Source organism: Ochotona curzoniae, unplaced genomic scaffold (genome assembly GCF_017591425.1).
Source record: "Ochotona curzoniae isolate NIBS_2020 unplaced genomic scaffold, NIBS_Ocur_1.0 scaffold_1852, whole genome shotgun sequence".
Taxonomy (NCBI): Eukaryota; Metazoa; Chordata; class Mammalia; order Lagomorpha; family Ochotonidae; genus Ochotona; species Ochotona curzoniae.
The window spans coordinates 35480110-35506807 of NW_024467087.1; the positions used below are offsets into that span (position 1 = coordinate 35480110).

The window sequence follows — 26698 nt, forward strand, 5'->3', positions numbered from 1 at the left end:
ATGACTTCTGGGAGGTTCTTCCCTGCTGCAGTTTGAAATCAATCCGCTGGGACCTGATGTAAAAGTATTTTCTCCTTCCGTCACTTTGGCAGCATTAACTCTCCTGCAAAGCTAGCATCCTGTGTGGGTACAGTTCAAGTCCTACTGTTCTGCTTCTGTTCCAACACCCTGCTAAGGTGGCTGAGACAGCAGCAGAAGTCAGCTCCAGGCTCTGCACTTACCTAGGAGATCAGGAGGATGTTCCTGAGCCCTGGCGAGGACTGGTCCAGCTCTGGCAAAAGCAGTCACTTGGGAAGCAAAACAGTGGATGGAAAATATTTCCCTCTCTCTTCTCTCTCTGTGTATCTGCCTTTCAAATAAAAGTAAGTCCAAAAATAAAAAAGCAGTGACTCTACCTGTTGTTCAGATGGAATGAAGCCAAGTCTCAAATCCCTGCTCCATGGCAGGTCTCTGTACCTACCAGACACTCAACCATTCTGCTCTCCCTAAAACAAAGTCTTTATCTAGTCACCTTCTTTGACTCCTAGAACCCCTAAAATCTGACATAATAAACCATACTCTCCTTCTCTGTCTCCCTCCCTTCCCTCCAGCTACAGGCTTGCCTCTGCCTTTTCAAGCAGTCCATCCATCAAGCTTAGCAAGAAGTGAGAACCACAATAAAATGTAACATGGTCCACTCCCTAAGTCCACGGTGGAACAGGAATGGTACAGTCACCACCTTCCCTGCCTCCAGCCCCACTTGGTACTTGTTTCAACAGAGAACAAACGGGACAGAGGGATGGGTGTAGCCAAGGCTCTGGTTATGCGAGCAACAATTAGATAACTGCTTCCCTCTAGTTCTGGCCCTGAATAGAGTGAGGCCGACCAAACAGCATGCAAAGCAAGTGGCAGAAACACAGGGAAATGTGATCAGCCCACACACTTGAAAACACACACACACACACACACACACACACACACACACCATGATCAGTCTATACAGGACTGTGATTATCCCCAGAATGTGTGCTGACACATTCTGTGGGGACACATGTACAGCAACACCGTTGATTGTGCAATGCACTGTGCCTTTAGCAGTGCATAGAGTGTGAAAAGTCACCACCACGATATAGTGAGGATGTGTGAAAAGTCATCACCATGATATAGTGAGAATGACAGCAAACAAAGCAATCTGAATTACACAGGGCTGCAAAATGTGTCACATCTGTAGAATGAAATTATAAAAAGCAGTAAAAATGAATGCCAATGGAAGCAGTGATGAGAGAGAATTTGTTGCCTAAACAGCTTTGTTTCCTTGTGTTGAGAATCACAGGCATTCATATGCCACTGTTTAGAACCTGCATTAGGGGCTGATGCTGTGATGTTATAGGCTACTCCTCCACCTGCAATGCTTACACACCATATGGGTGCTGGCTTGCGTTCTGGCTCTTCCACTATTGATTCGACTCACTAGTTACGACCTGGGGTCCTTGGGTCCTGTACTCATGTTGAACACCTGGAAGAAGCTCCTGCCTTCTGGCTTCAGATCAGCTCAGCTCATTTGTGAGCAAGTGAATGGGAGGTCTCTGTCTCTTCTTCCTGAAAATGTGCCTTTCAATTAACATTCAGAATGAATCTTAAAAAGGAAAAGAACATATATTAGTGCCCATCTCTTCATCAAAGTTTTTGCAGATCTTCACAAGTTTTCTAAACTGTGAAAAACCAGAAGGAGATGCTTACAAATATATCTCCATAGCTATGACAAGGATGTTATGAGGAATGCAGTTAGTAATAATGCGTGGTATACTGCCTGAGTTGTCATTAAAAGAATATAGGCAAAATCAACTTCATAGCATCATATCATGAAATCCAAGTTGAAGGGGGAAAAAAAGAAACAGGTGAAAACATTTCTGCAGAAATATACTCATATATCTACCTGCTGCTGCAGTTTGCATGGCAAATATACAAAAACAAAAAAACAAAAACAAAAACATTCATGCCTCCTGTTTTCTGTGTGGTTTTAGCAGGTAGGCCTGAGTAAATGACTGCAGGGGAGAGAACTTGTACAGTTCGGTAATGACCTTGTATACCTTACAGAAATATCTGCTCATATCTTCAGCTCATTTCTTAACTGGGCTGCTTGATTTGCTATTGTTACTTTCTGGATTTCTTACTAAATCCTGGGTACTAGTTCTCTATCTGTTGTGTAATCTGTGAGTATTGTCTCCAATTCTGTTGATTGTCTCTTCACTTTCTTGACCGATTTCCTTGCTGTATAGAAGCTTCTTAACTTGATGCAGTTGGATTGGTGTAATTTTTGCTTGAAATGCCCGTGCTTTTGGTGACTTTTCTGAGAAATCCTTGCACACTCCCTTGTTTTGCAAAGTGTTCCCAATGTTTCCCTCTAGGGTTTGATGGTGTCAAGTCATATGTTTAGATCCTTGATCTATTCAGAGTTGATTTTTGTGTAAGTTGAATGATAGGGGTCTTGTTTCTCACTTCTGCAGGCATATATACAGTTTCTCAGCACCGTTTGCTGAATGGACTATCCTTTCTCCCTGGGGGTAATTTTGGTTTGCTCATTAAAAATTGGCTACATATAAATTGTGGGTTTGCTTCTGGGATGTCTACTCTGCTTCACTGATCTTCCATTCTGCATTGTGTCAGTTCCAGGCTGTTTGGAGAACCACTTCCCTGTAGTACTTCTTCAAGTCGTGTTCAAATACCTCCGGCTTTTATTCCTTCTTGTTTAAGACTGCGTTCACAATTCAGGATATGTATTTCTATATGAATTTCAGCAGTACTTTTCTATCTCTGAGAAGAATGTCAAGGGAAGATTTATTGTAATTGCATTGGATCTGTGGATTATTTTTGGAAATTTGTACCTTTTTTAATCTGTTGCTGCCTAATGGCTCTGTCTACAACCTTTAGAACTGTATTGAGTATCCTTAATGGCAAGATTTCCTTCCTATTAACGGCTGAATAATATTACATTGTACATGTATAAATAAGTGGAGGGGCATTGAAAAGTACATGGAACATTTGTGTGACCTTTTAATTCAATTTCCGCAAAACTATTGATGTCCTCATGCATAGATATATAGTACACATTTGTAAATATATATTATATATTATGTTCTATAACATTATATTTTATGTAATATCTGTCCATCTCTTGATGGACATTTGGGATTGTGTCTGTTTCTCATCTCTTCTGAATAATGCTGAAGTGCACATGAGGGTGCAGTTATCCTGACTTTATATCTTTTGAATATAGATCTAGAAGTGAGATTGCTGGGTCATGTAATAGTTCTGTCATTTCAATTATCTGAGGAATCTTGGTGCAGTTTTCCGTTATCAGTTTACCAGATTATGTTCCCACCAACTGTGTACAAGTGTTCCATTTTCTCTGTGTCTTTTCTAATACTTGTCAGCTATCTTTACAATAATCATCCTAATAGCCCTGACAATATATCTTGTTAAAGTTTTGATTTACATTTTTCTAGTAATTAGTAATGCTGAACATCTTCTGCTGTATATCATGTGCCACTTTTTTGGCTTTGGAAGACATTCTTTCCCATTATTTTTAAAATAGCTTGATTACTTTTATGAGTTGTGTGAGTCTATGTATGAGATTTAACTATGGAAATTGGCCATGCATTCATTTCTTTAGTGTCGTCTTGTTCCTACTCAAAAAATAATGAGATCACTGCAATGGAATAGCTCAATAAATATTTTCATTACGTATATATGTGTGTGTGTGTGTGTGTCTGTGTGTGTGTGTTTAAAATCAATTTGAAGGAATTTGAAGATGAAGTTATAGAGAGAGAAGGAGAGAGACATCTTTGATTTCCTAGTTCACTCCCCAACAGCTGGAGCTGTGCAGTCTGAAGCCAGAAGTTAAGATCTCATCCAAGTTTCCAACATGAGAACAGGGATTCAAGCACTTGGGTTATCCTCTGATGCTCTTCCAGCCCATTAGAAAGGGGCTTGTCAGAAATAAAGTAGCTTGGCCTAGGACCAGTGCCTATATGGGATGCCAGCACTGCAGGCAGTATTTAACATGAAACACCACAATGCTGGATCAACTTATTCTGATTTATTTTATTTTTAAAGTTAAATTTCATTTTGTTTTTGCATATTCTTTACATAGTTGAGAGGCATGTATGTACATGTGGGTCTCTGATTAGGGTGGGGAGGATTGGAGCACGATGGAAGATGAGTGGAACAAATGTTTTAATTATGTTTCCTGTGTTGGCAGAAAGCAAAAGGGATGGGCCACTATTGCTGTCAAACTACATCAGCACCCGTGGATGACGGATGGTCATTTGATGACACCTTACAGACCCCCATGTGAGGAACAATGTTGTGAGGGTGTTACCTGAGTGGTTTTTATAGTTCTGAGATATCATCGGCTTCATTGCACCAGTGTTAAGAAAATCTTTCCAAGTTCTATCCACCTTAGTGCATGCACAGCCTCAGGAACATGTTACACAGCTTGGAGAGGAGAGTGGTCCAAATCATTCTGCTTCCTGTCCTCTGACCATGCACTTGGAATCCTCTGCTGGCCTAGATGAGTTGGACTGTCGTGACTCCTGGGTGGATCTGGACATGTTGCCCACTGCACAGGCATCAGCAAATGAGGAGGTCCAGTCCTGATACATGCACTCCAGCACTGGGTCACACATGGTAATTTCCATGTGACCAGAGTTTGAGTCTAGCACTTTAGCTGTGGAGTCTTTCAAGAAATCTTGCTGGGGTGACCTCAGACTTGACTCTTGCGTGCATCAGCCAGTACAGAGTCAGGTTCAGTCCACCATCTGCACCGTCCAATGCACATACTGATGGATGCAGCTGCCAGATTAATTTCCGCCCCCAACCATGCAGCCCCTGGAGACCTTGCACTGCAGACTGAGGCACAGGTGCAATGTTTCCTGTAAATATGAGAACCACCTGAGCAGTGCAGGTGCAGCCCCTGGGGCCACACACACCTACCTTCCCAGAGTTGGTACTGGATCTAAGGTGTGGGGATGAACAGCTCTTGTGAGATTTCAAAACATCCACAATATGATTTTTCAGGGGCGCTTCCATAGTGTAGTGGTTATTACGATCACCTAACACAATATGATTTTTCAACACTTTGCACTCAGGCCTCATCACCAAGGTATTTGCTCCCCTCACCCAGCACATGTGCTCCCATCATGGAAACAGGGAGAAAGGATGCGGCCAGTGCCTGCAACAAACTATTTTGCTAATTCAGTATGAAGTAAAACTGTCACAGTTTCTTATTAAAAAATATGCATTTGAATGGCATAGTTACATGTGGAGAGAAAGATCTCCCTTCTGTTGTGTCACTCCTCAAAAGGCTGAAATGGCCAGTGTTGGTTTGGTTTGAAGCTGTGAGCCAGGAGTCTCTTTGTGGTTTCCCAGTGAGTACCTGAAACCAAGCACATAGACCATTCTCTGCTGTTTTCCCAAGTGCACCAGCAGGCAGTTTGATCAGAAGTGGAGCATCTGAGACTCAAACTGTCTTCTGTATGTAATGCCAGCACTGCATGTAGCAACGTTACCTGCTAAGCAACAGTACTGGCCCTAGTCCCCAATGTTTTGATAGAGTATTTCAAATAAATACAGGCTGGGGATTTAAGGGCAGATTTGGCTTCATAAATGGCTTAATTCATTCATGGATTCATGACAGTTTGTCAAGTGAGTGAATTCGTTATAAATTCAGCCCTCAGCAGCGGGGTTTAGTGTGCTAGTCAAGATGCCTGTATGCCACATGGAAGTGCTTGAGTTTGATTCCTGGTATAAGTTCCATGCTCCTGCTTCCTGCTCATGTGGACTCTCAGAGGTAGCAGTGACAGGAGTCACTGGAATCATGTCATCCATGTACAAGGCCAGGACTGCATTGCTGACTCACAGCTCCAGCCACAGGCACAGCAGGCATTTGGGCATGAATTCATAAGTGGGAACTCCGCTATGTATCTGTGCCTCATTATAATAGCAACAGTAATAATAATGGTAATAGTGGTAGTCATGTAATAAAATGATGATAATGAAGATGGTCAAAGCAGTATACTGTGGCTAGGTTGCACTGTCTCCACTTGAGATCCCCTGCACTGCCTTGGGACTGTCCAGTTACCCAGCAGCAAGAAGCACCTCAGCACAGACAGCCACTTGATGGTGAACTTCCCAACCTTCAGGACTGGGAATGGAGAACATCCTCACTTTGGCATGTCACTCAGTGTGTAGTAACCAGTCATGACAACAGACTGCTGGGCACTTTACTGAAAACTAGTAACATGTCCTGTTGCAAGCAGAAGAAATTGTGACAGCAATAACTTAAATGAGAAGACAGTTTTTACTCTCAATAAAGTCTGTCAGTCACTGATATGATTTTGGCAACTCAGGCTCTCTCTCTTTCTCTCTCTCCCCCTTATTTTTTTCACGCCTTCCCCCCCACTATGTCTACTAGGCTGACTTTTGGTTGCTGTAAAACAGGAAGTTCGACTGACAAAACTGCAAAAGTGTTGCACATTGTTTGTGCCAGGCACTGAGGCCCGTTCATTACATCTCTGGTTTGTCATTGAGTTCTCACAGGGGATGAGATTAGATTTAGACTAACCAAGTTATGAGAGATAAACAAGACAGTGTGCCCCTTAGGACATGCATGAATGGGAATCCAGCAGTCCAGCCCAAAGCATTCCAATGCAGACTTGCATTCCTTCTGCCAGACCTAGAGTCTCCTAAATGGAATCTCTAGATGAAACTGGCCACCATGTTATCTATGGGAGAAGCAAATGACCTCATGATTTCAGTGACTGGAATTCTGTAGGGCCAGTTTCACCACTGCCGCAATTCAGTGAGTTAAGCTAAGGAAGGTAACTAGCAGAATGGGGCCTTATTCTAGATAGCATCTACATCAGGTAACCCCTTGAGGTCTCAGTTTCAAGTAGAGACAGCACATTAGATGGGGCAATCAAGGAAAGGTCCTCTGAGAAAGTGACTGTTGGGAGGGAAATTTGCACTCTGCTTTCTGAAGGTTTGATAAACACGTTGAATTCTGAACTTATGCAGAGAAGTCCCACAGATGGGAGACTCCAGGAAGAATCAGCTGGTTGAAGCTTACCTAGTGTCCTGACCTCGGAAGAAAAACGGAGCTTTGTGTTTATGAGTTAGCAATAGCCACACTTCTTATGAGAGTGCAAAGAGAAGAATTTAATGTTGGTTGATGTGGTCCTGTAATGAAGATAATGTCTCTCAGATGTTACCTGGGAGCAGTCTTTACAGTTTGTCTTGGCTTCCAATCTCTTCTGTGATCTTCTGGCCAGTGTTTCCTGGTTGATGAAATCCCTGGCAGATTATTTATGACAATCACATTTATTCTGTAAAGTTTGTCATTAGGTGAGATATGTTCAGTCAAGCTGCTTTTAGGCAAGTATCTTCATTTGAAGCAATCTGTAAGGCATACTGGCTTACTTTGGAGGGATATATTCTGAAAGCCCTAATTTGTGAAATGAAAATGCAAGAAGAGAATACGACAGATAGGCAGCATGGGTGCAGTGCCCTAGCCTGTGGAAGCCCCCAGAAACCACCCCATATATGCCAAGCAAGCCCTCAGTGGCCACCACACTGATCTGTCCCAAGTCCCCTGACCCCTAGAAATGCACGGTCCCCTCCATACATGTAGTGGCCATGACAGCTGTGTGATGGCCCAGGCTAGTGTGCACCCACAGTTGTATGGTGGGCACTCTGCTTCTCCCCAGAAATTTAAGGAAAAAAATAGCATCTATGCTGGCACGCTGATACAGCCAAAACAGAGTTGCCATTGATGAGGCACAGAATGCCCGCCAGCTGTTGACTGCTTTTCTCCCAGCAGTGTAACACTTGCCTAGGTGCAAGGCAACCTAGGCTGCTGTCAAAACCACAGGTTAAATGGGTATTTATCAAGTGAGCTTTTTCCAAATGAGAGCTCCGACCAAATGATGTTCACCTCAGACAATGCTTTATTTAAAATCAATGATTTATTTATTTATTTTTATTCCACAGTCAGATATACAGAAAGGAGGAGAGACAGAGGAAGATCTTCTGTATAATGATTCACTCTCCAGGTGGATGCAGCAGTCGGAGTTGAGCTGATCCAAAACCAGGAACTTGGAGCCTCTGCTGGGTCTCCCATGCAGGTGCAGGATCCCCAGGCCTTGGCCATCCTCGACTGCTCCCCCAGGCCACAAGCAGGCAGCTGGATGAGAATCAGGACCACTGGGATTAGAACCAGTGCCCATATGGGCTCCTGGCCTGTGCAAGGCGAAGGCTTAGCCGCTAGGCTATCATCCCTGGCCCCACCTTAACAATTCTTTAGATTTAAAATTTAAAGATGAGTATTTTGAGTTTGAGACTTCTGTTTGGAAATTTCAAAGATGTGACTCAACCAGGAACCACCATAACTCACCTTACACTATCTAAAATACATTTATGAATTATAAAACAATGCCATACTTATGTTATGCTGATAAAAGTGTGAAGTTTCCTTGTGTGTTTGATTGTGTACATGGATCAATCACTGCTGGTGGGATGTAATTTCAGAGTAGAACCCTTCCCCTATGGTTGTATACTAAACATGATTGGTCCTTCATGTTAGTTTGCACAATGGTGGAGGATTGTGTGGGTATAATGGTCTCTTCCTGGTCTCTGTGATCTGATATTGCCAGGTTAGCATTGAAAATGTGAAAGCGCCTGCACTACTCTGCAGCACTTCCATCCTTGCTTACCATACCCTGCTCCTTTGAGGTGCTTGGCGTAACCTGACAGTAAGGGCTAAATACTCAATGAGGAACAATGTTGTTTGTTACATAAGAGTTAAATATTGGGACTCCTTTGTCTCAGGAAGAAGACTAATTCTGTGAATGGGGTGTTACTTGGCATCCATACAGATGTGACAAGGCACATACATTTGAATAGTAAAGAGCAGTGATTTTGAACAAGAGTAAATGGATGCTTTTGCTCTACCAAGGATGGTAGACTCAGTAAGTGGGATGGAACGGTTCTTTATAGTTGTACTGACAAAGCTTCAGGCTAGGTAAATATTGAGTGGTCAGGCATTGCCAGATCAAAACAATGATCAAAAGTGGGCAGTCCAGTTCACAAAGAGAGATCATTGAGATGAGGCTATGTCATTAACACTAACACTACATTAGCCCCAAATCCTGAAATTTGGTTTAGGTGGTAAGTGCTACTATAGGTCAGATTTCCTGAGTTACATGGAAAGAACAAATTAAAAAATAAATTCAGGAATCCATCACCCATAAACCACAGGCTCCATTGTCAAAGCCTTTTTTAAATTGTTAATCATTTTTATGTTTGATGTGTATTATGTAGTTGAATAGGGTAATTAGAGTCAAGGGCTACAGGAAGGTGGGTGAGATCACCATTCCCACATTCCCTCCTTTCCTTCAAAAGTCTTCTTGAAACAATTAAACGCAGGGATAGAAGTAGTTTTCCTGGGTCTCTCATAAACGGAAGAATGGATGGTGAAATGTGACAGGCATGTTTAATTTCACATGGAAGAATATTTTTATCCTCATGGACACTATATTAAATGACAAAGAAAGACAAATAGTGTCTGAACAGGCCTAAGACCATAGATTTGTGGCTCAGGCCACTCCAGATTTGGAAGCTGGGTTCCACAAGTCAGCATGGGACTGACCACTCCTTGGGTGACACCCTAAAGGCCACTTTCGTGGTCTACTTCAATGAACACCTGCAGAAAGAGAAGTGGTCTACTCACAAGGAACAGCATATGGATGGGTGGCAAGTACAACTGATACCTGCTTTCCACAGTGAGCATCCATCAAAGGGTTCAAAGAAAGCCAATTTATCTCCAGATAGATCCTGTAATGGCTATAGAAGATCAAAACAATGGACAAGTGGCTGTTACTACGGAAGGTGGCATTTATAGGAGCCATGATATAAAGTAATGCTATGAAAGGCTACTGGGCAACAGGGAATCTGGGGCACAATATAGGTGCTCAAGGCAGGGCACATGCCCAGCAAATATCTGAACTAGAAGAAGAAATTGAGTCAGGAGAAGCAAGAGAAGATGAAAAGTAAAGCCATGGTCTGTTAACCTCAGCAAGGACTTGTGATTCTTGTAGAACTGCCATTGTGGTTTCCACAATTCTGCCTCTGACGACCAGGTCAGTTCGCTCCCATTCTCTAAGGATATTTTAGCTGGGTCAGTCCCAAAGTGTAAGTGAGCTTCCCCTGGCAAGGCAGCATCCTGACACATTTTCTGCCCCATCCTCCCCAGAAATGTGTAAACTGCACAGCATGTGTTATTACATATGTATGATCATCGTAAGATAAATAAAGTGAATCCTGGTATAGGCAGCTTTGACGAAGCATAATAGAGTGCTTGGCACTAGTGTTGGCTTAAAGAAAAGGGCCCTCGTGGAAAATGGGATCTGAAAAAGTTGCCTGATCTCTCTGGATCCAAAGGCAACAAGGATCCAGTTACAACAGATGGAAAATGCTGTTATTCCATGGTAGGCATGGTTGAAACAGTTGTAGGAGTAATCATGGGTATTGTCCACAAAAAAAAAAAAAAGCCATTGGAAGTGAATACTCTGATGGAAGAAGCAGCTGCCATTCAGGACTCTGAGGACACTCCTTTCCTCCCAGCACTGAGAAAGCTAGTGGAAAACCATTTGTGTTTGCTCAAGTGTTCTGAAGCAACCAATTGCTGTAGACCCTAGGTGAGCAATGAGATTCTGCCATTGGCACAGTCACCTTCATTTAATTATACTTGTAGAATCGTGAACTAGAGGGCAAGTGGAAGCATTTGACCTCCATGGTTGAAGTGAGTACTGCTTATGTTCTTGGACATCAAAGTTGGAATAGTACTCATAATGCTTTGACCGATAGCGATCTCTGAAGCGGCTAGATGATCAAAGAACTCCCTGTATCAGGAGGCATCTGAACACTATCTAAGGTTGCATTGCTTCATTTAATAAACAACTACAAATTGTCAATGATATTCATTTATAACAAATACGATGTACAAACATGCAAATAAAGCTGAAATAGTCAGCAAAAAATGTGGCAGTCATTGCAATGACTGGGAAGCAGAATTCTAGGAAGCAGAAACCGAAGTAGAGGCTCTATCAAAATGGTTTACAACCTTGGGTGCAGACAGTATTCACATGAAGAGGTGAAGAAAAATGTGGTTCCCTGGTGCTCTTCAAAGTTCCCTATTTTCCCTGGCTGAGTATGATACGTGCAATTTCTTTTCTAAGTGGCTCTCCTGAGTAATCTTAGTGGAGAGCTACGTAAAAAAATACAAACATTTTACATCCTTTCTAGTTTGCAATTATGATTCTGCAATAAATAATATTTCACTAATGATAAATGCACCACTACAATAAAGAATCTAAAATCTCCCTGTATATGAAATGTGGAAGCATATCTTTGCAGAAGAAGAGGGGAGTGGGAACAGTTTAGAAGCATGGAGCCAGTGCAAGTTGAGTCTGAGAGGAAGCTAGACCTCTGTCCAGGCCTGCACAATGTCTGGACTGGACCTCAGCTTTCATGGGCTCAGGGAAGCTTCAGGAGTGCAACCTTCCCAGTAGCAGACATTTACTACCCAAGACATCATGGACGAGGCTGCACAAAGTGACAAAGGCAGCCATTTTTCCTAAGGAACACTTTACTTACCTGAATATAAAGCTGTTAATTGTCATGTGAATAACAGATAAATGATCTCATCAGTGAAGGAGAGAAAGGGGAAAGGAAGAGAGATGAAGGTTGAAAGGGACAAAAAGGAGGGAGGGAGGAACGGTATTCGGAACATTATTAAAATTATTTCTACAGACCAACTTGAATTCGTAAGAAACTAATACTAACCAAACCCATTAGAAACTAACAAATAAAACAATATTAGGCAAAAAGGACTAAAATTAAACTCAAAAACCACTTTCAGTGTGTAAAATGTGAGATCCCAACTTCAGTTCTGCTACATTGTTGGATGAAACAGCCCAGGACATGCACGTGATTTGTGTGGACTCAAACTTTTGTAATCTGAAAATGTTGTGTGGATTCAGTTCCCATGAGATTTCTGTGAGGAAGGCTACAGAATCCCAGGCAGTGTTCCCAACCCTGAGCCAATGCTGGATGGTACTGGGAATGGGAAAGATTGGTCCCTCTTTCCTAACTCTTTCCATGCTTTCACTACCATACACCCAGCATCATGGCCGTGCTGTAGGCAGAATTCCAGAGTGAACCAGGAAGTACTGGTCACACACTGATGATGTCATAAGGAATCCTCCCTCACTACAGTCTCCAGGAGGCAGGATCAACAAGGCATCCTTGACCCTGAGGGAGCATTAAGGCAGTTTAGAGGAGCAGCACTGGCTGCTTTCTCAGCCTGTTGCTCGCACCCCTGATTCCTGTAGGACCAATGCAGAACAAGGACTGTGCTGAGAAGCGAGAGTCCAGTAAGTCAACGCTCCAGTATGTCTTCTGTTTAAGAAACATCTGTTCCTCTGGTCTCCCTGCTGCTCTGAGTCACTTGTGTGCTGTCCTGATTCATTGTCTTCATTCGGGTTGTAAGGTGGCTGTCAGGGAGCTCACATTTATACTTTTATTCTCAGTGATATTAAATCACATGCCGTGGCAAATAAAATCCGAGTGATGAGAAGTGGGGCATGACATTACAACAAAATACCTGTTTTCCATTCAGACATTCATTATACAAGAGTTGAATATATGTAATGTTGACTCTGGTACTAAAAACATGTCAGAGTGGGCCAAGATATTTGCTCTGGGTATTTCCAGAAAATTATAATTGAGGGCAGTGATGGGAACATTGGGACATTTTTGGTAGGTGCTGCCACAGTGTCACCTGTCCTTAAAGCTTGAATTACCTGTAAAATGGAAGTTTTCATATGATCAATCTGGTGGCTGGTAGGATTTGAGGGTGTGGAGGAGGTTGTCTCCCAGGTATTGGTGCTGTTGCGAAAGAATCTGAGAGAAGAAGGCAAGATTGAAACAGCTTCTTAGTGTGTGAGATTGCCCAGTGAAAACTACAGGTGAACACATTTCTGTTTATTTGAATCTCCCTTTAAAAAATTGGCACAAGTGCTTCTTCATTCAAGATTTCTTTTCCCACGATTCTACTAGTAGGATATCTGGACAGGGATTGGAGTCCTCCTTCTAAGCTTCCTAGGATTGTTTTCATGGGGGCAGGTTATTACATTTCTTGCATTAATATGGCTATAGACCATAAGGTAGTACCTCAGAAACTTGTGTATCTTCAACGTAATATATTTGCTTTGAATTTCAGAATTCTATGATGGTACCACCCACCATGAACGGATGAAGAAAGACTGGGCTTTGTTCCGTCGCCGTTTATGCCAGGAAAACCTTCAGTATGAACATGGTGTGTCTGAGCCTCCACCTTCACACCACCAACAGGCAAATGGAGCCCAGGCAGTGGTAGACACCCAGGAAGAAATAGAGTTAGAGTGGTAAGTGAATTGACTATGGGTTTAAACGAAGCAACCATTGAAGCATGGGACTCTTCCATTTCTGGGTCTTCTTTTCTCTCTCTGTGTGTGTAATGGGAAAACTAAAGCATGCTAGAAATGGTGGGTGGCTGGGAATTTCTACCTCCAGTCATCAGAAAAAGGAGCTGGGTTGGGAAGGTTGTCCTACCATTTACAGAAACCTGCTCTTACTTCTTTCCAAGCACTTCTTATACTACACAGTACAAGAAGAGGATGGTAAAAGCTTCACATCATGGCCAAATCCACATATCTTTGTGCCGATATAGAAAACATCCAAGAAAAGACATGAGGGGAAAAACACAGGATGGAACTGCATCATGCTGGTTTAAGGTCACAGTGAGTGTCTTGCTAAGATCTGCGTGAGATAGAATACTCTGAAATCTCATAGAAGTAAGGCTGCGTGAGCCCAGGTGATTCCGGGGGGAGCGAAAAATAGAGAAAACAGGGCTCTGAAAACTCAAATATTGAGCACAGAAGAAATTCTGTGAGCACTCTTTCTTCAGGAAACACCAATTCCAGTTGGAAAGTCTGAGGGGGAGCACTGAGTTTGTCACTCTGAATTCTGTATTACTGATCATATCATTGAGTTTTCCTCTTTACACTTAGATTCCACATGCACGAAAGTATAACAAGACAAAACTGATGAAATCAATTCAAAGTTACTGCGCGCTTCCTTTCATTGCTGTGGACGTAAGACAGGATGGTGAAGGCAGAGGGGTGGGAGAGGGGAGAGAGGAGCCTGGCTCAGCAGGGACAGATAAGCTGTCAGACTGTTGCTGTTGCTTCCCCATAGTTCCATTACATCAGGAACCAGGCCTGTTTCTTTATTCAAGATGAGATTGCAGCATCCGCCCTGAGGGATGTGAGTGGAAAGATTCGGGATGATGACAACCGAAAGGTGTGCGCAGAAGACACTGCAAAACCGATTCCCAGGGCCAGGGGCTGGTGGTGTTCCTGCTTGGGAGCAGAGATCCTGGTGCTCAGGCTGCCCCTTCTTTCACAGATAGCTGTGTTCGTCCATCGCTCTGCTGCACCCTACTCTGTGCAGAACCAACTGAAACCAGAAGAAATGCAACTGCTGAAGGTAATGAGGTTAAAGAATGTTGTGCAGTGCACACTCCACACACCTGCCTCTTCTCCCCGCACTCCTACATGTCCCTGTCACCAGCCCCTCTGGCTGAGCCTCAGAGCCCTGCTCTCCATATGTGTCTTTACAGCGCACTTTGTACAAACGGTATGATGCCAACACAAAGCGCCTTGACCTACAAAGTCTACGCCTTGACCCAGGTATAGCTGTGAGCTGCAGTTGCATGGAGAGAGAAGGCAGGGTGTAGGGGGTGAGAATAACCTGGAAGTACACAAAGTGATGACCACTTGGAAGGTGTTGGTGTTGGCTCTTGTCAACCCTTCTCCTTCTGCTTCCCTTCTCCTGGTTTCCTCTAGACTTGATGCACCATCATATTGACATGATACTGAATCAAAGACAGTGCATGGCTGCAACCCTACAGATCATTGGAACAGAATTCCCTGAGGTATGGTCCTAGGACTGGGACTCCCATATGGGACAGAGTGTCACAGGGTGGACTGGAGAGCAAGCATATCTCCCAAGCCACAGATATGAACTATCACTCCAACCCCTCCTTCCCCAAAGCTCTCGGCTCTGAATTTGTGCAACAACAAACTGTACCATCTGGATGGCCTGTCTGACATTTTAGACAAGGCCCCCAAAGTCAGGACCTTGAACCTGTGTGATAACGAGGTGAGAAGGGGGAGCCACAAGTTAAGTGGGGTTGAGGATGAGTGGGTGGGTGCATATCAGGTGACAACATGCAGATGATATACCTGTGGGTAAGGGTCAGGACTGTGGGTGCAGGGCCATGGTCATGTCTCCTTGTACGTCATATTGCTCTTGTCCTGTTGTTTGTCTCAGCTCCAGACAGTGCAAGAACTGGAGAAGGTAAAAGAGCTGAAGCTGGAAGAGCTGTGGCTGAAAGGGAACCCACTGTGCAGGATCTTCCCTGACCACGCAGCCTATGTAAGGTCAGTGGTAGTGCCTGTGATCTGTCTGTGGACATTCATCTGCCAGGGGCTCAAGTTGGCCCTGAGTGGCACCTGTAGGAGGATGTAACCCTGGTCCTCTAGGAACACCTGGACCCTGCCTCTCCACTTTGTCCTTCAGCTGTTCTTTGCGGTCTCCTTTCCTCCTTCTGACATCATCTCCTTTCCAAATGATTAGAGTGTTATCCCTCCTCACTGTGTTGGACTCCCACGTGACCTCCCATTAGGTTTGCTCCAAGAAGCAAGGTTCCGTGTCTTCACAAGGGACAGCAATGTTTAGCCCCAAGCCAGATGGTGTTGCCCTCAACTTAGACAGCTCTTGCATCCCACCTTCTCAGGCTGACTCAATGCTGAGAGGAGCTCTTCCTCTGCTCCAAACTGCTCCCAGAACCTGCCTGAGGTTTAAATGTTCTTTTCCTGCCCCATTTTGTAGAGCTGGTAGCTGCATGCCTGCCAACATGACATCAAACCCTTTGTTTCATTTCCGGGAGCTGGGACTTACCTGAGGAGAAACCCATGTTCCCTGATTCATGTGGCTAACTGCTGGCAACTGTCAGAAAGAGGGATTCTTGAGCCAAGACTGGAAGGTCAAGGGTAGAGGAGATGGGCGAGATACAAGGGCATGCCTCTCATGGGCACCACTTCTCCATTCATCCTCAACTACATCCTCCAGAGGAGACCCAAAGGCCCTTGATGCATCTGATTCCTTGCTTAACGCTCTGACAACTAGGCACTGCTGCCTGTGGATCTGGAGAAGAGAACACAGTGATGATAGCAGGGGCCAGAATCCTTGATCCATTGCTCCTTCAGGGAAACTGCTCCCATCTCTGGGGCTGCTCAGTGCCCAACCTCACTCAACCAACATCACACAGGTGACAAAGGCTCAACCTGCCTCCCGTTGCCTCTCACAAGTCCAGCCTCTTCTCACACTGCCCTGGGTCCATCTGGTCCGGCCAATGGCCCCTGATGAGAAGGGTTGCAGCAGAATACCCACTTCCTGCCCCCTTCCTTCTTGATCTCAACACAGTGGTTGAGTCTCTTCCCCTTCCTTTTGTTTCCTATTCCTTCTTTGTGCTCTCTTTTTTCTCCCTCAGCTCTCTGTAGCCTACCACCAGTTGCCTTCTCTCATCATGCCATACTGACTTTACCCTGTGTCTGGATTCACATATCACTCTCCTGTTTGTCCCGTTTCCACCCTGGCCGTTGCTAAGGGGTTGAGTTGGTCTTTCCCAGCTGGTGCCTGCAGAGTGATTCATAGTCTGAGAAGCAGCACAGGCTTGGTCTCCAACCCCATCCCAGTAGCATGTGGAGATTCCCAACATCACACCACAAAAACTGAGGGTGATTGGGAGCTGGCTGAGGTCTGGGATGCCATTGGGGCTTTTGCTGGTCCTGGAGTAGTTAGCGAGGACAGAACATGTGATGCAGAAGAAACAGGAAAGGAGTTTAGAGGAAGAACAAATGCAAAAGAGAAAAAATGGTGTGCAATCCCAAATGTCAACCACTACTATCTATCACTCACTCTCTCTCTTTTTAATCCAACAGAGGGATTTTGGATTGCTTCCCCAATTTGTCACGCCTGGTGAGTACCTGTACTCATCACTCTCTCTTCTTTGGACGTACACCATCTCAATAACTGCTCACAGCATTTGGGTGGATTTGGGTAACAAGTTGGCATCGCAAAATCTTTCACTAGAGAGATGACTTCTAATGAAGGCCATGCATATTCCCAGTGCAAAACATATCCTTAAGTACACACACAGACATGTGGTTGTACACGACCTTGCACAAACCACGTGTTCATTGTGCTGCTCTCTTCCCAAGGATGGCAAAGACTTATCCCCACCAGTTGCTGAAATGCATGGACAGAAGACAACAAAACCAAGTGAGGTGAGGAGGAACTAAGGAGAATTTAGGATGGTGTAGCAGCTTGGGGTGGGGACAGGGGCTACATCATTTACATCTAAAATGGTTCTCTTTTCATTCCAGAAAAGGTCTCAAGAAATCGAAATGATAAAAAATTTGATCCTCAATTTCCTTCACCAGTAAGTATGCCAGGGACTATGAGGAAGGCAAATGTGCATAGGCCTGCTCACAGGAGTTTTCAAGTGTCAGTTGTGTCTGGGCACAGACATAGCCCATCTTCATCGCTTCCCCACAGCTATTACTTCATCTATGACTATGGAGATCGCCATACTCTTATTAATGTTTACCACGAGAAGGCTTATTTCTCTCTGAGCACTGTCTTCAACTCCACAGACCCGGTCCCGTAAGTACTGTATTCACATCTCATCTGGGGCCAGGTAGTTCCCAGGCAGACACAGGTCAGCTCCTGCAATCAGCTCTTCTGCCTGGAACACTGCTTACTGTTCTTTGTTGTCCCCTAGGACCGAATTGTATGAATACGCCAAGATCAGCAGGAATATCAAGAACATCACAGAAGCAAGTAAGCATTTGATGGGGCAGTCCGGGTGAGGTTGAAGAAAAGAGACAGTTTAAGATCCAAGGGATGGGTGTGGCAGCACAGGTCTCTTCCTCTCTCACATAGACCTGAGGAGGCAACTGCTGAAGCACACAAACCATGCCATCGTGGACACCCTCAACACGTTGCCTAAAACTCGACATTACTTCAGCTCCTTCTCAATAGACACCTGCTTCTACACAGTGAGCACCTGCTTCCTCCCTCTGGCAGGCTTGAAGTAATTAGAGCTAGACCAGAGGTGCAGGGGCATCCTGAGAACCCAAGTTCTTCTTCCCTTTCAGGAGAAGTCCTTCACTGCCACTGTCAAGGGGATTTTCAAGGGAGGTGAGTGCTCTCCATAGTCACCCCCTCAGAGCCCCCACCACACCCTTCTTCTCCCTGGCATATCCCTCAGAACTCTCCCAGCTTTTCCCAAATCTGTTTCCTTCCTTCTGCTTATTCCTCTGGTGTTCTTGTCCTTGTCTGTCCAAACTGTTTCTTCATCCCTATTGGCCCATGCCTGTCTACTGCATATATTTCAGCACCTGGGACACAGGCTGTGCAGTTGGCTTGCAGCCCACATATATGCTTTCTTGTGATGTAGGCCCATCTTTTCACTCCTCACCTCTGACCAGTGCAATGTACAGCACCAGCATCCTTGTCTTGGCCCCTAAGAATTAAAATTAGGAGGTGATTTGTCACATTGGAGTCCTCTTGCCAATAGTGGATTGTTCCTATTGTTATCATCCTCATTGGCACCAGGCTGTCCTGAACCCAAGTGGACAATTTGACCAGTCTGATCCTCTCCACTATTAGACCCGGACTGAGAAAGCAGTGTGAGTGGGTAAAGAATGTGTAAGTCCAAGTGGTACTGTGTTTTGTCCTTGAAACAGAGAGTACATCTGAAAATTCGTTGCTTGGTTTTATCCGGACATTCGTTGGGTTCCTGACTGACACTTCAGAGTAAGTGCTGTGCTGTTGGTGTAACACCCATTGCTGCCCAGGACCACTGGTAAGGGAATGTGGTGAGGTACTCAGGACATGCTCTGTTACTGGGACTAGCCGTAGGTAGAGCTGAGGGACAATGTGTCCTGGAGATTAAAAGAGATGTTTCTGGAGCCAGTTCGTGGTTCCTCCTGCTGATCCCACCACTTTGTACGTATGGGAAGTTGGTCACATTACTTTATGACACCATGATTCACTGCCCTCACTGAAGGTGGGGATAACTGTGTCCACTCCTTTGCACTGTCACACAGGAAAAGTGCAGAAGGTGAAGTGCACAGACTGACTTAAAATATGAGACAGTCTTCTCCAGCATGAGCTCAAGGTAGGGTTAGAGGACACAGTTATGAACCTTGGGAGGCAAGAGAAGGGGGAACATGTGAGAATCTGGTAGGTGTGTGGTAGTGGTTATGGAAGAGCCTGTTGGGAGCTGGGACTGTTCTCTGTGCAGCTGGCTGAGGACCCATTTCCCCGACAGTGTGTGCATCCTGAATGACCATCTCTTTGTGAGCAACACCAACCCTGTAAAGGTCCGGAACAGCTTTTCGATTGTGGGGGCCATACCGTGCTCCCACTGTCCACCCACCCTCTCCCTGCTGCAGGAAGAAATGGTGCATGCATTCTCTCTGCAGTCTGGGATGAAACTTTCATGGAGCCAAAAGTGAGTGCTGGTTGACCATGGGAATGGGGGCAGTAGGACAACAAGAGTGTGGCACATGAAAATGCATGTGATGTGGAGAAGGGTCTCTGAGTACTTTGCTTCTGTATGAAAATATTGTGCATATGAAAGAGAGAAGCTTTAATAGGGATGCATATAGAGATTTTTTTCAACTTGTTTTTCAGGTGGTATTTGATGCACATTTATTTTACTGCCTGCAATACACACAGTGCACATACAAGTGCTGGTTCAAGTCCCAGCTGTTTCCTAGGTGACCATCTAGAGAAGCGAAAATGTGTGCTCTTTGAAAGACTAGCACAGGAGTATTCGTAGCAGCATTTTCCATACTAGCCTCAAGTGGAAGCAACTCCATTTCCCCTTAGCTGAAAAGTAGATCACTAAGTATGGCTACCCACATCCTGCTCTCCTAAGCATCATAATTCTGACATAGGCTGTCACAAAGCGTCACATGCCATGTGATTCTGCTTGTAACAGACACCTAGGACTGGGAAATCCATGGAGACTGTGAGCAGAGACATGCTTGCCTGGGACTGGGAGAAAGAGCTAGAGTGAAAAATCATCACTAACCGTTATGGAGTTTCTTTTCTAAACAAGAATATGACCTTAGCCTTAGTTGGGATAGTTGCATAGCCTTGTGAGAACACTAGCAAATCATGAATTATACACTTGCGAGGGTATTTTCTGCATTACTTGGCTGATACCCCAATTTTACAATGCTTGGAAGTCATTTGAATTTATATGTAAAATTTCTCAATGTTCTATTGATTTAACATAATGAAGTCCTTTTTTTTAAATTTCAAAGTAAAAGTTCCAGAGAGGACACACACACACACACACACACACACACAGAAAGAAGAGAGTTCATCACATGATGGAACACTGCCAGGATGTCCACAATGATCTGCTCTGGGTCATGTTGTAGACAGGATCTTGAACTTCTCTCAGGTCTCCCACATGAACAGCAGGGCCTCAAGCACTGGGTATCTCCTGCTGCTTTCCCCAGCCCCTCAGCAGGGATGTGGTCACATGTGTAGAAGCCCGGTATGGAACTGGTGCCCATATGAGACGCCAGCAGCAAAATCGCTGGTATTATCCACTGCTTTTGTCAGGCTCCAACATACCCTTGTAAAGCAGTATTATGTACAAGATCCCCCTGCTCTTTTTTTGAGCATCACTGTTTCTCTGCTGTGGCATCCAGGGTGTGAATGTTAGGGAAAGACATTGTGGCTGTTGAAAAGCTTTCATTCATGGTCAGAGCAATAATCATTTTGGCATACGTGTACCAGAGGATGAGTGGCACCAGTGATGGGGTGGCCTGAAGCCTGAAGCGATTGGTGTGTGTGTGCTCTGTGGAGGTCACGTGTTCTTCTCCCAACGCAGATGCCTTGAGGACAATGAGTGGAACTTTACCAGTGCGGTGCAGGCCTTCTACACGCTCCAGGTGAGGCCTGGGAAGCAAGTGGGTAAAGACGGGTGTGTCTGGGCCTTCAGCATTATGGAAGGGGTTAGCTTGGGGGTTGAACTCAGGACCCCTGGCTCTTCTGATGTCCTGATTCCTTCCCTCCAGGACCAGGGTGTCATTCCAAAGGAGGCGTTCAAGAAAAGCACCTGAAAGAATCTCAAGCTCTGCTCGGCATGTTAGCCATGTCTTTCTCTTTTGCCGAATATCAGGTGTTGTTCATTATTGGGTTTGTAGACCTGGGCTTCTGAAACATCATTTCTTGTAGATGCGGTAATTACCACACTATAATAGGTTGAATAGTCTTTCTTATCCCTCCCTAAACATTGCTGTTTCAATTAATATAAAAGCATGGTGTGGGATGGCATGACATGGCATGTGCATGTTGTGTGTTCTCTATACTTCTTCTTCAGTCCAAGCTATGTGTAAGCAGGACCAGGATGAGATGTGTAGGCCAGTAAGTGTTGTAGCCCAATTAGAGATGGCCTGCACCATGTTGTAGGATTCAGCTGCAGTTGTTGCAGCCTGGCTCAGCCTGACCTGCCCCTTCCCAGCATTGTCCAGTGGATTCAATAACGTAGCCCAGCCTGCTCACTCACAACCCAGGCCTCAAGTGAACTGGCAGGTCTTGCAATCCAATGTGGTCTGGCCTAAACTGATCCTTACCCATGCTCCTGCAATTGGATGTTGGTATACTGGCCCATTCTTGCTCCCTCCCTCAACCCTGAACCCGAATGGCAAACATGTGTCTCATGAGTGTTGTGGCCCTCTCAAGACCATGCCTGGCCTATACCCAGCTCCTACTCTCCCACTCACAAGTGGAACCTGAAACTTAGCAGGAGAGTTCTCCAAGTTCTGCCATAAGGCCCACACCCAGGCCCAGATCTCATAAGTGCCTCCCAAATGTTGCACACCAGCCTCATATGTCAAGTCCCCAGTTCTAGCACTTAGCAATGGGTACTGCAGTCTAGCCTGATTTGGCCTGCTTGCATCCCGGATAACATTGGTGGGTGCTTTGGCCCAGCCCAACTGGCACAACTCCATCCTCGGTCTCAACTGACCAGCATAATGCCATGGCCTATCACAGCCTTTCCCATACTCATTTGGGCTCTCGGTAGTGTCAACAGGCAGAGAAGCCTTGGTCAGTCAGTCCTGCCCTCTGTCCAAGACCTCAGGTATCCTGAAGGATGCTTTAGAAATTACTGGTGTGGTCTGACCACAGCCCAGCCTCTCACACTCACCAGCAGGACCTGCTGCTTAGTAGGGCAGTCCAAACACTTCTCCTACTAGGCCTTTGCCCATCCCTGGATCTGCCATGTGCTGATGGGGGCTATGACTCTGCCTGGCATGGCCTGCCTGCAGTCTCAGCTCTTGCTGGTCAGTGTTGCAGTTTACCCCAGTTAAGTGTGGTCCAAACCCTGTTCTGGCTCTTGTGCATGCCAGCAGGTGCTGCAGACTGGCTCAGCCCTGCCTTCTCTCAGACCTGGAACACACAAACCTGACAGTTAGCCTCTCCTGCCCTCACAGCTCGCTCCTGTATTCCTCAGCAGGATCTATAGCCTAGTAGGAGAATTCTCCAAGTTCTCCTCCCAAGGCTACTCCAAGCCTTGGCTCTCATGCCTGTTGGAGAGTGCCACAGTCTTGCTTGGCATAATCTGCCCTCAGTCCCGGCCTTTGCATATACTGTGAGTGTTGCATCCTGGCAAACCTGGACCTCCTCCCAGACCTGGTACCTGAAAGTTTCAGGTGAGTTCCTGTCAGGGAGTTCCTCAGTGCAGCCTGACTCAACCTATCACCAAACCTGCTCTAGTGCAAACCAGCATTTCTGAAGTCCCTCAAAGGTGAGCAATCAACTCTCTGCCCTCAGAACTGATTCTTCTGAGAACCACTGGGTGCTGCAATCCAGCCTATGTTCATTACTGGCTACTCCAAAGCGCACAGGTTGGGTACTGTGGTCTAGCCCAGCCAGACATGCCAACCAGCCCCTAGCTTCTGAAGATGCTGGTGGGTGGTGGGTCATGTTACTAAATCCATCACAGATCTCACACTTAGGAAGTTGCCTTCCTCTGACCTACACATGACCTTCAATTTCTCCCTCTAAGCTACCCCATCTCAGCTCCCTCATCGACCTTTGAGTGAAGTATCCTAGTCTGTGGAAGCACTCAGAAATCATTTGGCCCATGTCAGGCATACTCTTGGCCACTCCCACTCCAAAGCATCTATGGACTCCCTTCCCTGGGAAATCTATAGCACCTGCTTCTAGTGGCCAGCTGGCATGTCCTCACTTGGCATTCACTGTCTTCCCTGCATCTGTAAAAAGTCAGAATAGACAACTATGCTGGCACATCAGTATATTAACACAAATGGAACGTTAACCAAGCCCAGAATGACTGCCAGCTATTGGCTCCTTTTCTCCCAGCAGTGTGAACTCTTTTCTAGGTACAGGGCAACAGTGGCATTTGCCTATAGCTGAGGATCTCTCCTACATTTGTGAACTCTTTTCTAGGTACAGGGCAACAGTGGCATTTGCCTATAGCTGAGGATCTCTCCTACAGTTTTTCCAGCATTATCACCACCTCTGTGGCTCACAGGAGGTGAAAGTTGGTCAAACAAAAGTCAACAGTCTGAACACAATCCAGACCTTTCATTTCTGGGCAGGGAGCACATTATTTGATACATCACCTGCTGCCTCCCAGTGTGGGCATTAGCAGAAGTCTAGACTGAGGGAAAAAAGTGAGTTCCCCCTGTCTACACTCGTCCTCAGGTGTGACCTCATAGGTGTGTACCTGGAAGCAGGTTTTAACATCCTGACCAGAGTAACAGATGTTCAACCTTGAGCTGGATGCTGGAGATTCACAGTGAGTGGGATCCTCAAGTATGAGCTTGTGTAATCCTGGGGAAGGGATGAAGTTGTCCTCTCTCACATGTCATTACAAGGAGCATGCTCCTCATGTTGGTGTCTGTTCAAGTCCTGCATACTTCACTTCATTTTTTACATTATTTTCTTCTACTATCATCATCATCATCATTATTATTATTATTATTTTATATTTTCATAGCTCTGGAATTTTTCATCACCCTTACTTAATGCCCTGCTCTCCACTGATTTCCTGTTTAGTATTATAATAGATAGTTTTTCATGAACAAACATAATTGCATCATTCCACTATTGAAGTGTTTCCTGACACATTAAGCATGAACACTATCAAGAGTCCAGCATCCCATTATCAGAATATATTCAACAATTTCACCAGGAGTCCATCCTTAATCTGCATACAAAGATGCATACTGCACTATGTCTGCACATCTGAACTTGTCGGTCTGTGCTACACATCTATTATACAGCCCCTTAAATACAGAGCCAGAAAACACAGTCCATGAGATGGAAACCCCCACCCCCCAGACAATTTACATCAACAGGAAGTTAAACAACATGTAACAGAATGACCACCACATTGCTAAAGTGATGAAAAACAAAATAAAAACATTCTTAAAGGAAATGATGCTACTGCATGACCCCTGTAGCACTGAAGAAATTAATTCAAAAGAAGAAAAAATTTTAAAGAAATTGCAATTTAACAAGTTTCAATGCCCATGATATGTAGCTAAAACAATATCAAAAGGGATATTTAAAAGAACCGGTTCTTAGAAACAATCAAAATGTCTCATGAATATTCTATTAAGAAACAAGAAGTGTAGAAAGACAATATTCATAACAAAAACAGCAACAAAAAGGATTTGAACTCCAAAAAGCTATAACTTGAAAGAAAAAAGAGCTATTCACTAAGAAGATGAGCAAAATAACCCCTCAGCCAGATTAACAAAGAGCACCATGAGGGAACAACTACCTAAAATTAGAGATGAAACTGTTCTGCACTTCAACTGTTGACATATGCCTTGTTAGAGTTATAAGCCTGTTTAGACTATCCTAAAGTCTGCCACGTTTGGCAAAACTATGCTTCAAAACTATAAACTGCTAAATACTAAAATGAAATAGACACGAGACAGCTGAATAGTACCCTATAGCCATCTTAAGGTGGATAGAAGCCGGTTGCATGTAAACTAAAATGGAAATGTCAATGAAGCAGTCACAGGATGTGGTTAAGAACTTGCATTTTTTAAACATCTTTGTTACTCAATACCATGTCAATTAGCTCCATAACGTTTTAAATTGTTGTTGATGTTATGTTGTGGATTTTAATTGATTGGGATGATATTCTCCCAGCTCTGCCTTCAGACCAGAGATGGTTTCCCCAAGAAACAGTTGAATTTATCTGGATAATAAGATGCTGGAGTCTGTGCTTGCAATGAAAGAATCTTTACTGCATTTGAACTGTAATACTGCACCAAGGTGGAGGAATCCACCATGGGGGGAGGGTATGGGGAGGGGTTAGAGGAATCCCAGAGCCTATGAAACAGTGTCACATAATGCAATGTAATTAATTTTTAAAAAGCACAGAAAAAATTTTAAAAAAAATTAGAGATGAAAGAGAAATGACTGCAACTTTATGCTCCTTACGTGGATCCTGACACTGTTAGCATAGGCAAGAGTAAAAATTCTAAATTTTTGTTGACTAAGTGTTTTTAGAAGTTTTATTGAGAATCTGCCTTCATTCCACATTAGAGAGGCATTCTGTTGATTTTTTTTTATTCTTGGTATTTTAGTCTCCATTCATTTCTACATTTGTGAGGTTACACGTGTGAGATTATTCACCTTTGTTTTGTTGTATCGAATTTTCAATGAGGGTGTCTTATCTAAGAGTGAACATATGATATTTGTCCTTTGGGGATTGGCCAGTTTCACAAGTATAATGGTCTCCAGTTGGGCCCATTTCGATGCAACCGAAGAATTTAATAGCTGAGTAGAATTCCGTAGAGTTGAAGTACCAAAGCTTCTTTATTCAATTCTTTTTGAATGGGCATCTAGATTGTTTCCAAATTTTTGCAATTGTTGATTGTGCTGCAATGAATACAGAGATGCACATTGCTTTCTCATGTGTATGTATCAGATCTTTTGGATATATACCCACGAGTGGGATTGCTGGGTCATGGGATAGGTGAATTTTCAGTTGCCTAAGTATTATCTATACTGACTTCCATAGTGGCTGCACCATCCTGTGATCCCACCAGCAGTGGAGTTGGAGTAGAATACCTTTTCCCCACCTATCTTCACCACTAGGTGTTGCTGATATTTTTCTGTATGTAGGCCATTCTCATTGTAGTTAAGTGGAGCCTATGTGTGGTTTTTGTTTGAACTTCCCTTACTGAAGGTAGCTTGAGCATTTTTTCATATGTCTGTGAGCCATTATGATTTGTTCCTTTAGAAAGTGCTCATTTCCTTCACCAGTAACTTAATTGGTTTGTCTGTTTTGTTTTTACAGTTTTTCAGAAATTTTTTGCATATCCTGGATATTAGCTCCCTGTCCATTGTGTAGTTTGCAAAGATTTTCTCCGAAATCTGTTCTTTTTTTGTTTGTTTGTTTGTTTGTTTTATTTTG

At 44.3% G+C, this 26698-nt stretch overlaps 1 protein-coding gene across 1 annotated transcript in view; it reads left to right on the forward strand.

Annotated features, from left to right (window-relative positions):
* Positions 1 to 12433: 12433 nt before the first annotated feature.
* LOC121169073 (nuclear RNA export factor 1-like) overlaps positions 12434 to 26698 on the forward strand; it is a 74097-nt gene continuing 59832 nt past the window's right edge. The window contains exons 1-17 of the mRNA XM_040999541.1: positions 12434 to 12470; positions 13319 to 13502; positions 13724 to 13877; positions 14148 to 14231; positions 14335 to 14439; positions 14545 to 14625; positions 14759 to 14828; positions 14985 to 15073; positions 15193 to 15300; positions 15472 to 15581; positions 17145 to 17181; positions 17424 to 17489; positions 17589 to 17644; positions 17761 to 17868; positions 17987 to 18045; positions 18148 to 18263; positions 18363 to 18405. Of these exons, the coding sequence (XP_040855475.1) occupies positions 12434 to 12470; positions 13319 to 13502; positions 13724 to 13877; positions 14148 to 14231; positions 14335 to 14439; positions 14545 to 14625; positions 14759 to 14828; positions 14985 to 15073; positions 15193 to 15300; positions 15472 to 15581; positions 17145 to 17181; positions 17424 to 17489; positions 17589 to 17644; positions 17761 to 17868; positions 17987 to 18045; positions 18148 to 18263; positions 18363 to 18405 (1507 nt within the window). The remainder of the gene's footprint in view (positions 12471 to 13318; positions 13503 to 13723; positions 13878 to 14147; positions 14232 to 14334; positions 14440 to 14544; positions 14626 to 14758; positions 14829 to 14984; positions 15074 to 15192; positions 15301 to 15471; positions 15582 to 17144; positions 17182 to 17423; positions 17490 to 17588; positions 17645 to 17760; positions 17869 to 17986; positions 18046 to 18147; positions 18264 to 18362; positions 18406 to 26698) is intronic.